This window comes from Astyanax mexicanus, chromosome 5 (genome assembly GCF_023375975.1).
Source record: "Astyanax mexicanus isolate ESR-SI-001 chromosome 5, AstMex3_surface, whole genome shotgun sequence".
Taxonomy (NCBI): domain Eukaryota; kingdom Metazoa; phylum Chordata; class Actinopteri; order Characiformes; family Acestrorhamphidae; genus Astyanax; species Astyanax mexicanus.
Window position 1 is genome coordinate 10327652 of NC_064412.1, and position 12791 is coordinate 10340442.

At 35.0% G+C, this 12791-nt stretch overlaps 1 protein-coding gene across 1 annotated transcript in view; it reads right to left on the reverse strand.

Moving 5' to 3' along the window:
• Positions 1-12791, reverse strand: part of camk1a (calcium/calmodulin-dependent protein kinase Ia) — a 38827-nt gene that overhangs the window by 12434 nt on the left and 13602 nt on the right. Inside the window, exons 3-5 of the mRNA XM_022675651.2 lie at positions 7364-7495; positions 1840-1914; positions 1595-1733 (exon numbers count right to left, since the gene is read on the reverse strand). Of these exons, the coding sequence (XP_022531372.2) occupies positions 1595-1733; positions 1840-1914; positions 7364-7495 (346 nt within the window). The remainder of the gene's footprint in view (positions 1-1594; positions 1734-1839; positions 1915-7363; positions 7496-12791) is intronic.

The following is a 12791-nucleotide window of genomic DNA, read 5'->3' on the forward strand; positions in this document are numbered from 1 at the left end:
ACTGTTTTGAGAAGAGCATGTAACACGTGTGAAAACCTCTATATAAATACATTTTGTGTAAATTTGGCAGGAAAAAAAGTCAAACATTGAATTTGGAGTAGTGAGTCCCTTGTGTTCGACTCTGTGTAGCATTCAACTTGTTGCAGCATCTGTCATTATTTCAGCAGGGACCGGTGTCTGTTGCTAGGTTACACGGGTGAATGAGGCAGCGTGATGGTTAAAGGTCAGTCAGACCTGTGTCAGACTGTCAGTAATGACAGACATGAAATTACAGACAAGAAAACCTAATAAAACAAAATACAACAACAACTATGCTGTAACAACAAGCAGAGACATGCTGGACTTGAACTCAATGCGTCTTTGTCTTGACTGGAGTCTAGATGGAAACAGGATTCCATGAGCACATATTGGATTTTTTTCCCCACCTGTTTTTTCTTAATCTTTGAAGTGTCTATTTTAAGATTCTGACAGGTAACAGGATGAAATAATTTCACGTGACGTTTATTTTTAACCCTTTACTACACCTATCCCAAATCCGAACCGGAAAAAAATTATGAAGAAATTGGACAATTCTGGGTCAAGGAATTCAACAGAATGGTTATTTTTAAGTTTTTGACACAGTTTGACTAAATTCTGGGACAAAAATATAAAAAATATCAGAAAATGTTTCGCCTGTATGTTTTCACATTATACTAAACTCCTGTGCACTGGATAAAAAAAAAATAATCAACTTTGTGTCTACTTCAAGATTCTGAAAGGTAACAGGACTGAAAATGTCCTGTGGGGCTTATTTTTAACCCTTTACTACACCTTACTACACTGATTTACTTTACTTACACAGGGCCATGTAGGTTTGGATTTTTTTCTCCATTAATAATGAAAACCTTTATTAAAAACTGCATTTTGGGTGCACTTGGGTGCACAGTGTCTCAGAAAATTAGAATATTATATAAGACCAATTGGTACTTTTGGCGGTGTGGGCAGTGGGCCAAGTCCTGCTGGAAAATGAAACCAAGTTTTCACTTTTGAATCATTCAGATCATCAAACCAATTTGAATATTAGTCAAAGTGCACCCAAAATTATTTTTTTAAATAAAGGTTTTCATTATTAAGGGAGAAAAAAATCCAAACTTACATGGCCCTGTGTAAGTAAAGTAAAGTAGTGTAGTAAGGTGTAGTAAAGGGTTAAAAATAAGCCCCACATGACATTTTTCATCCTGTTACCTTTCAGAAATGGGGCTTATTTTTAACCCTTTACTACACCTTAATACAGTGCATTACTATACTATATTACTACAACAACTAGTAGCCTTCTGCATCTTTTAAATACACTAAATGAAAGCCTTTCAATGTGATGCACTACCATAACTTCACTATGAGCACTATGCCACAACTCCTTTTAAGCCAGCCATTGTTAAAGGCCTGAGACATTCGATTTGATAGGATTGATTTAGGAGCCTGTGTGCACATTGGGCAGTAAGCATGAGATGAATGAGTAGCTGCATAAAAAACAAGACAGGACAACAAGAAAAAAAAAACAGCCCAGTATAAGAATGAATTTATATCCCATGTCATATTTAACCCGCAACCTTACCTTCAGATCTCTATGAACGATGCCCATGTCATGTAGATACTTCACTGCATCCAAAATCTGATGAATAAGCTTGCTGGCATCTCTCTCTGTGTAGAAACCCTTCTCCACAATTCTGTCAAACAGCTCTCCACCCGATACCCTAAAACACACACACACACACACACACACACACACACACACACAAACACTGTCAAGTCATAATTCACAGTAATTACAGATCTATTTTAATCTTATACATAACTCACAGCTGCATGACCAGGTACAGATGTGACTGACTCTCGAAAATATCCTCCAGGGAAACAATGTTCTCATGCTTTATTCTGTAAGAGATAACAGTCAACAGGCAGATGATATTACTGACCTTAATCCTCAGACATCAAAAGTTAATCCTGTGGTATTTTATTTTATACTATCTACTAAATGTAAGTGCTGTTCAAAAGTCAGAGGCCACCTTTTATTGATTATTTCTCAGTCTAAACAGCTGTTAAAGCATTAATCGGCCAAAGCAAAAATCAACAAAAGCTTTTATTTTATCAATGAGAAAGACATGGCAATAAAGCTTCACTTTTGTTTGACTGACTAACTAACCATACCCAAGTCTAGGAATCAACATCAAGAAATGTATTTGATACGCAGAAAAAAGTTTCTCTTAGTATACACTGAAACCTTATAGATCCTATTGCTAGGGCTTACATCATTTTTATGTATAATTTTAGACATGCATAACATGATGAAATGAAATGTTTTATTATTACATTGTGGTCTCCAAAACTCAAATAAATGTAAAAAAAAAATGACACATGGCTTTTTTTTGGTTAATTGTCCTATGTTTTATATTCAATAACACTGTCTCTCTTACTTAGTTATTGTATTTTTATGTTTTATTTATGATCTCTCTCATCATCACTAATTTACAGCTTTTCTGCTACATACAGTGTTAAAAGATTGTTAAAATGCTACACTGCTTCATTAAATAATGAGCTAAAAAGTCAGTGGTTCAACTGCACAGATTCTGGAATCTTAGTATTGGGTGTTTTTTTTTTTTTTTGGTCTAAATGAATCAGTGAGTTGAAGATTCACAGCCCTAACAATCATCCTGCATGTTTTATTTATTGTCATTTAAAATTAACAGGCAGTTTGGCCTCTTCTCACTTGTAAATTAGACCGCAAACCTTAACAGTCCAATCTGTTTAAATTAAGTTTTAATTCTAGAAATAATTCAACATATCTCTGTCACACACAAAACCTGGCCAACACCAAAAAGGCAGCTTTACAGGCTACAATTTTAGGCCTAAGCAGCAATGTGTCAACAGGAACACAAGGCTAAGTGGACCAGTTACATTTGCTGTGGTCTGCATCACCAAAATGCATAGTTGGATTTCTTGGGAGGAGCGTGAAATTGGCCTTAAGGGTCTGGCGCAGTATAGATAAGCTGAGGTACAGCAGTGAAAGAACAATATGTATAACAGACAGTAAATACAATACAATAAATAATAATTTGTGCAAATGTGTGTATGTGTATACAGCTCTCGAAAAAAATAAGAGACCACTTCAGTTTCTGAATCAGTTTCTCTGATTTTGCTATTTATAGGTATATGTTTGAGTAAAATTAACATTGTTGTTTTATTCTGTAAACTATAAACAACATTTCTCCCAAATTCCAAATAAAAATATTGTCATTTAAAGCATTTATTTGCAGAGAATGAGAAATGGCTGAAATAACAAAAAAGATGCAGAGCTTTCAGACCTCAAATAATGCAAAGAAAACAAGTTCATATTCATAAAGTTTTAAGAGTTCAGAAATCAATATTTGGTGGGATAATCCTGGTTTTTATTAACAGTTTTCATGCATACTACCAGAGCAGGAGAATCTCTCGCTATCTTTAAGAGACTCCTGAAGACAGAGCTCTTTAAAGAGCACTTACTCTCCTAACACCTCTAACACACTAACTACTTCTAACCCCAATTCCTTCTTCCCCTCCTTCACTTCTCTGTCCCTTTATTTCCCTTCGACCTCCTTTGAGCCCTATCTAAAATGGTTTATCTTAATTCCTATTACTTTTGTACTTCATTATTGTAAGTCGCTTTGGACAAAAGCGTCTGCCAAATGTAATGTAATGTAATGTAAAAAATGTAATGTAATGTAATGCATCTTGGCATGTTCTCCTCCACCAGTCTTACACACTGCTTTTGGATAACTTTATGCCACTCCTGGTGCACAAATTCAAGCAGTTCAGCTTGGTTTGATGGCTTGTGATCATCCATCTTCCTCTTGATTATATTCCAGAGGTTTTCAATTTGGTAAAATCAAAGAAACTTTAAGTGGTCCCTTATTTTTTTTCCAGAGCTGTAACTCATCTTAGCAATAACTATGTTACTGCTAATTCACCTCAGACCTCTAATTATTCTCTTCATTGCTGCATTGCCATGTGGGTCAGCCAGATCTCTTCCTGTACCAGTTTTCTCCAGTTTCTTTAGATTCTTTTGAAGTTAAAGGTCCAGGAAATAGTACTCACAATACATTTTTTTCTCTTTTTTTAAAGGCCTCCCAGTTTACTGCTAACTTTTACACCATTTGAATTCACTGGATTGTGTACCATTTAAAATGGTGGTGTTTTAAAGCTTCTGACTGGTAGTGTATATAGTGTAAATATATATGTGTGGCACAAACTCATATTTCATCTGGTAGCTTTCCTTCCTTCTCTGACACGAGAGAGAGAGAGAGAGAGGGCAGTAGGTGTGTGCTGTAAGCTAATTATTTCGTTCTGTTCCTCATTGTCCCCGTCTTCCTCTTCCTCTCTAAATACTGCAGCAGTCTCTTTCACTCGTCTTTATTGGCATGCGGCACAGCCCCTAATCTGTCACTTTCTCTTTCTGCTTCCTTCCTCTAATCTCTCTCTCTCTCTCTCTCTCTCTCTCTCTGTCTGTCCTTAATTACAGTATTTCTCACAGTAACACGGGAATACTCTATTCAGAGTTTTACACTGTTTTATCATTTCCTCTACGCTCTCTCTCTCCCTCTCCATCTTCCTCTTTTTACCAATCTTTTTCGTTCTTTACACTTTTATATTTCCTATTCTCTCTTTCACTTTTCACCTCTCTCTCTCTCTCAATCTCTCGCTCTTTCTCTCTCTATCTCTTTCTCTCTCAAGCTCTCTCTGTCCTCTCTGTATTTCTCGCAGTACACGGGAACACATTATTTAGAGTTTTTACACTGTTCTATCATTTCCTCCACTCTTTTTTTTTCTCTCTCTCTCTCTCCCTCCCTCTCCATCTTCTTCTTTCTACCAATCTTTTTCGTTCTTTACACTTTTATATTTCCTATTCTCTCTTTCACTTTTCACCTCTCTCTCTCTCAATCTCTCTCTCTCTCTCTCTTTCTCATAATATTTAAATTCTGTCTTGTGCTTTTATTTGACAAATTGTATGTCCTGTTATGTTTATTTTTCGTTCTTTACACTTATATTTCCCATTCTCTCTTTTACTTTTCACTTTTCTGTCTCACTCTCTCTCAATGTATCACTCTCTCTGTCTCTCTCCCTTTCCATCTCTCTTTCTTCCTCTCTCTACCTTAAATTTTAAATTTAGCCCTGTGCTTTTATTTGACAATTTTAATTTATTATCCTATTATCCTGTTTATTTTTTGTTCCTTACACTTTTATATTTTTTATTTTTTTATATTTATCTGTGTATCTCTCTCTCTCTCTCTCTTTCCCCATCTTTCTCTATCTGTGTATCTCTCTCTCTCTTTTCCCATCTCTCTCTCTCTCTGTCTCTCTCTCTCTCTCTCTCTCTCTCTCTCTCTCGCTTTCTTCACTGTACTGCTGAGGGGGAACCTCACTACCATCTCAAGCCCTGTGTGTGCTGTTGCCCTGGCAACAGAGACACTAAAAATAGGACTATCTCCAATACTCCTGACATTTCCGGTGCCACCATTTCAACACAGTGATACCACATTGTTTACCTCCGAGAGCTTTTACTGCGTTTTTTTCTTTTCTCGCAGATCAAGACTCATTACAAATGCAAAAAGTTGAACCCTTTGAGGCGCCAGGAGAGGGCACACCGAGCGTAACAACAACTGTTTGCTCCTCTTCAGATTCCAGCATACATCATTTATATCATCTACAACCTTCTTACAATCTCAAACACACAGCCAGAACACACTCAGGGTACTTTCACACCTATGGTGCTTGGTACAGACTTTTTAGTTTGGTCTAGAGCACAACGAAAATTTAATATAATGATGATACAACTTTTAAACATGTTTTCAATATTTCAGTAAGCATTATGTATTTCATCTGTCACAGATTGATGTATATTACGGGACAAATTACATGAATTTGCAAAAAGATTTCTCAGAAGTTTGTAGGTACCGACATTGTTTTGGATATTCACAGCTTTTTTATAAGATTCTATTATTCTATTATTCTATTCATATTAAAGTCAGAATTATATTGTATCAACCAAAATTAAGAAAGAAATTAAGAAAAATAAGAGACCACTTAAAAATGATGAGTTTCTTTGATTTTTATCAAATTGAAAACCTCTGGAATATAATCAAGAGGAAGATGGATGATCACAAGCCATCAAACCAAGCTGAACTGCTTGAAAATTTGCACCAGGAGTAAAGGCATAACGTTATTCAAAAGCAGTGTGTAAAACTGGTGGAGAAGAACATTCCAAGATGCATTAAAACTGTAATTAAAAAGGTTATTCCACCAAATATTAATTTCTGAACTCTTAAAACCTTATGAATATGATTTATTTTGCATTATTTGAGGTCTGAAAGCTCTGCATCCTTGTTTTTATATTATTTTATTTTTATTTCTCATTTTCTGCAAATAATTGCTCTAAATGACAATATTTTTATTTGGAATTTGGGAGAAATATTGTCCATAGTTTATATAATAAAACAACAATGTTCATTTTAATCAAACATATACCTATAAATAGCAAAATCAGAGAAACTTATTCAGAAACTGAAGTGGTCTCTTATTTTTTTCCAGAGCTGTATACTGTGAGATTAATTTTGCCCATATCGTTAGACTATGGGCATTTATGGATTTACTAAATAGCTTTACTTAACCACAACAGAAATCTAAACATTTTTGGCACCTATGGTTTCTATGCTGGAATTATACTACAATTATTATATTTACCTAGTTTAAATAGTCATATCTATTCACAAATATCACATAATTGCTTTCCATTTGTTCGTCTTTACTGATTATTGCTCTGTATAGTCTGTATAGGCCTTTGGTTTTTGCTAGCTATTTAGTAGGTTACTAAGTTAGTTAAAGAGCCCTAAACTGTCCTAAATAACGGTGTTATTTTTACACTGGACTATAACTGCTTTTCAACAAGAGCAGAATTAATAAAAAATGTTTACAAATTTTATTTGACAGTGATGGTAAGTACCTTTTAGGACCATAAGAACCAAAGTGAGACAAAGTACACTGTCAGTCCTCTCAACCTAATCTGATGTGAACTCAAAACACTTGTATGAATATGAATATGTGGACATCTGACCAACTGACACATCAGTCAACAAAGATAACAAGCACTGGACTGTCACATTCTCGACATGACACATCTCAGATTCAATCCCAGACTGGCCCAGTGAGCACACTGCTGCTTTATGTGATGAAAATGAAAAATAGTTTCTGCCAGTGGAGAATGTTCAGGCTGAGTCTAAATTAGTTCTGTCTGGCTTTGAAACCGAGTCTCTATATCGTCTCTATTTGCTTTGTGTGAGCAGCTCTGTCTGACCTGTGCAAAACGGCGATCTCGTTCTCAATGCTGTTCTCCTTGCCCTCCAGGGCCTTCTTAGGGATGCATTTGACAGCCACCAGCCGCTGGGTGCCCTTCTCTTCAGCCAGCACCACCTCTGAGAACGCCCCCCTACAGAATAAACCAAGAACAGGAACAGAAAGACAGAGCTGTTAGAGGTAGAAGTCTTTTTTTTTTCGTAAACATTGTTATCACTTCCTCACACAGTCTACAGATTACGTAACACCAAAACGTAAAACTAATGCTTAATCAAATCAAAGAGTTTATAACTTAAAAAATAATATATACAAATATTGAGTGTCTATGTGTGGGTGCCAAAACTGACATGCTATTACAAAAAAATTAAAAAAATCTCAGAATCAGATCTTATAAAGAGATCATACATAAAGAAGCAGAAATGATTCTTGGTGATGAAATGCATCAACAAATTCAAATAATACTAATAAAGAATACATTTACATTTACATTAAAGGGATAAGGAGCAAGCGTGTAAGAAAATATGTCAGTATTTATCAGTCTATTTTGTTTTGCAACACTGTGTTCAATATATTGAATTGTACCCCCAGGTGCAGTGAACATAGCACAGGCTGCACAGGTAAACAGCATGGAGCAGAGACAGCATGTTCATAGCTGTGGTAGTTAGCGTTATCTGGCTAATATATCAAATTAAACTGAGCCTTATTAGCAGTTTAGCTCAAATAAAATGAGTATATTTGATATCTGGGTCGGATCAAGACCAGATCATGTTCTCACCACAAGAGTACCGTTCCAGAGTTCGTTTGGGACCGGACAGAAACACACCTTCACTAGCAGGTCTCGGTCTGGTTGTTCTGATTACTGATTTCACACCTGCGCACTAAGCGTACAAACGAACCAGAGTCCGTTTTAACTCGACCAAATAGTGCTGGTGTGAAAACACCCTAAGAATGGGACAATAAATCAATGTTTCATTTTGGTGACATTTTGGTGATTATACTCAAAAGTGGATTAATTCTATTCTGAAAAATTAACTTTATATTCTGTATGAGTTAACATTGTGCTAATAGAACATATAATGCAATATATATATATATATATATATATTCAGGAGCTTGTCCGTGAACTGCATTACAGAATGACAAAGAGCAAGCAGGCTGACACTGATGCTGCTTAAAGCCAGCACAGCAATATCACTTCTGCTGACGGTATAGAAGCTGACACTGCCAATTCACAGCTGCTGCCATTAACGTGGAACTCATTTTGTCATATTTGCCTCGGCTGCTACTCATGTGACATTGTGAAGCACTTCCAATACCCCAAACAAACAACACCTCCACCCAGTAGAGTGAGCAGTGTTAAATTAACTCCCTGAGTGTTAAACTGGGTTCTGATGCACGCTGCATGTTATCACGAAAAAATCAGTGGGTGATAATTTATATACAGTAATGTTACTGTACAAGCACAGAACAGAAATAGAAAGTCTAACAAATAACATAAATAGCAGTATATAAATAAAAAAAAACATACACTGTAAATTTACATTCTTACATTCAAAGTGTTAGTTTAACAGTATCAGCATAGATTTGACACTTTTTAAATTAACAATTCACTTATTAATCCTAAAGCGAAAAACTACTTATAGGCATTTAGCTTACTAGATTTTGTGGGGTCCCTCAGGGTTCTATATTAGGGCCTAATAAACTTAAATAAATTATAACCATAATGACATGCTGGTAAGTGTGCTTACATATATTATGTATATTAAATGGTTTCATCGGTTAAAAAACACAAAAATAACTAATGTGTGTTAACAGTATGTGCCAGCTCTACGTTAAATATATAATAGTTAATAATATATATATACCAGAGCCTTTTCAGCCTGTACCAGAACTGCGCTTTTCTCCAAGTGTGCTGGCTGCTTGGCAATGCTGGCTGGCTTCACATGTATCGGAGGAAGCATGTGTTAGTCTTCATCCTCTTGGTGTTGGGGCATAACTAGTGATAGGGGGAGTCCTAATAAGTTGGAGTCCTAATAACTGATTCAGGTTGGGTAATTAGCCATGTAAATTGGGGAGAAAATGGGAAAAATTAGAAAAAAAGAACAAAAGCTAGTTGTGTTTTTGTGTTTGTACAGGGCTAATAATATGATTAAATGACAGTAATGTGTTTAAACACTACTGTTTAACAGGGACTCTTTCTCTTACACACACACACACACACACACACACACAGGTGCACACAATGTCAAGAAAATATGACAGAAAATATTACAAATGGAACAGAACAGCCAATTCTTCCCTCTGAATGTCTGTGTGCTGTACAAGTGATTGTTCTATTTTGAGCATTCTTTTAAATATGTGCTATCAGAATCTGACAAAACAGTCAGTACACATGATTATTCCCATTACAAAAACACTGTGTGATATCTAGATCCTCTAAATAACCTTACAAGAGCACATCTCCTTATTTCCAGTTTAAATCAATTCACCTAACTCAATTTAGAAGAATAGAAGAATAGAAAAATAGAAGGTAATGTTAGCATTCACTGTACAAATTTAATCAGGATTTCAAGTGAATATTGCAGTTTTTTTCTTTAAAGACCTATTGATTTTTTCCCTGTTGCTTTAAAATGACCATACTGTATATTGTTTTATATTGCAAGTTAAGAAGTTTTATTCCCAGTTCATTCCAAACACATTTTAATAATAACAAGAAAGTACAAGTATTAGATACAGCTCTGGAAAAAATAAGAGAAACTTAAAAATGAAGTTTCTTTAATTTTACCCAATTGAAAACATATATAATCAAGAGGAAGATGGACGATCACAAGCCATCAAACCAAACTGAACTGCTTGAATTTGTGCACCAGGAGGGGCATAAAGTTATCCAAAAGCAGCATGTAAGACTGGTGGAGGAGAATATGCCAAGATGCATGAAAACTGTGAATAAAATCCAGGGTTATTCCACCAAATATTGATTTCTGAACTCTTAGAACTTTATGAACTTGTTTTCTTTGCATTATTTGAGGTCTGAAAGCTCTGCAGCTTTTTTATTTCAGCCATTTCTCATTTTCTGCAAATAAATGCTCTAAATGATATTTTATTTGACATTTGGGAGAAATGTTGTCCGTAGTTTATAGAATAAAACAACAATGTTAATTTTACTCAGATATATACCTATAGCAAATAGCAAAATCAAAGATACCGATTCAGAAACTGGAGTGGTCTCTTAATTGTTCCAGAGCTGTACATATGAATATCTGATATTGTTTGTTTTATGAATTTACTCTTTACCTTCATTACAGTTTCTATTCATCTCAGCGATTATGAAGAATACAGAAGAATATTTTTTTCACATCTGCCAGTTTAATCTCAGACTTGATCTCAGATGTTGCATTTAGATAGAACATGTTCTACTTCACAAGGACAGCAGCAGCTTCCGCAGTTTGATCTGCAAATATATTTTTTTATCTGTTTGGTCCTTTTTGATCTAAAGTGTTGTGTTGCCCTGATACTAGTAAGATGACCTGAAGCTGCTTCAGATCAGGTCCCAAAATCTCAGTGCATTTTAATCATTTGTTGGACTCCAGTGTTTAATGGTCCCTTTTTTCTTATGCAGCATATCTCCCCAAAAATATCAAATATCTCTTAAAATACGAAGAATATGAAGCATTTGTGATTAATGGACGTTTGAGCTATAAATTAAATTATAGCCATGGTGGTTTTTGCACAGCGCCGTCTTGCACCTATCATACATCAAAACAATAGGAGGCAATGCAATTAAAGAAAACAATGACAACATATTATCTTTAATATACTGTTTTTTTTAACAAGCAACTGTTTAAGGACACTGCTGTTTTATTTGCATTTTCCATATTCATTTTCAAACATCTGCAGGTGGTAAATAATGAAATGGGTATGGAGCTGTTTCAGTAGAGTACAGTTCATTAAACTTTCAGCACCTGAAGAGGTGTCAATAGTCACTGAAAATCAGAAGATGATGAAAGAAACAAATAAGCTAAACGGGTGTTAAATATCCAATACGAAACTCAAACAACTTCAAACTAGCTCACAAGATCTTAAGTACTTTCTGAGAAAATGAGAAATCTGTGTTACTTTTACTGTATTCATGTTTATTTAGCTCTATTGTAATGATATCTAGTGGTTACAAGTGAAACACTGTTAAAGAATGTATTATGTATTACCAGAGTGCCCAATATACAGCTCTTGAAAAAAAATAAGAAACCACTTATTTTTCTAAATCAGTTTTACTGATTTTGTTAGGTATTTTATAGGTATATATTTGAGTAAAATGAACATTGTTTTTTTAGTCTATAAACTAAAATTTCTTCCAAATTCCAAATAAAATATTGTTATTTAGAGCATTTATTTGCAGAAAATGAGAAATGGTTGAAATAACAAAAATATGCAGAGTTTTCAGACCTCAAATAATGCAAAGAAAACAAGTTCATATTCATAAAGTTTTAAATGTTTAGAAATCAATATTTGGTGGAACAACCCTGGTTTTTAATCAGAGTTTTTATGCATCTAGGCATCATGTTCTCCTCCACCAGTCTTACACACTGCTTTTGGATAACTTTATGCTGCTTTACTCCTGGTGCAAAAATTCAAGCAGTTCAGCTTGGTTTGATGGCTTGTGATCATCCATCTTCCTCTTGATTATTTTCCAGAGGTTTTCAATTTGTTAAAATCAAAGAACCTCGTCATTTTTAAGTGGTCTCTTATTTTATTCCAGAGCTTTATATACTTTTATATACATCTGTTTGCATAGACAATATGAATACATGTAACATTATGAACATATATTGTACATATGTTTTATTAATTTAGTCTTTAGTGTTTATTAAAGGCATAGCATACCAGGTCAATACATGACATCACTGTATGCATATACGTATTTAAAGCAGCAGTCCCTAAGATTTTCTTTTTTTAACTAAAAGTAGTAGTGTTCCTGAGTGGGTAGAGAGCAAAATATTATGATAAATTGTATCAGTGTGCTTCTACTATCATTGTTGCAAAAATATATATATATTCATTCTAAAAACAGAGTGGTCTGGTAGGTCCCGGGACCTTATTTCTGGCTATAACTGCATTTGCTTGTTACCTGAGCAACTGTGGTGCTGCTAATGGTATTGACACAAGAGCTACTGCGAACATGGAGAGATCAGGACATCAAACACAGTCTTTATCTGCTTAATATTCTTCATTAATAGAGTGTGAAGGTTCAATTAGCAGGGTAAGAGCACAGTTTTGCTCAAAATATTGCAATGCACACAACATTATGGGTGACAGCAGAGTTCAAAAGAGGACAAATTGTTGGTGCACGTCTTGCTGGAGCATCTGTGACCAAGACAGCAAGTCTTTGTGACGTATCAAGAGCCACGGTATCCAGGGTAATGTCAGCATAC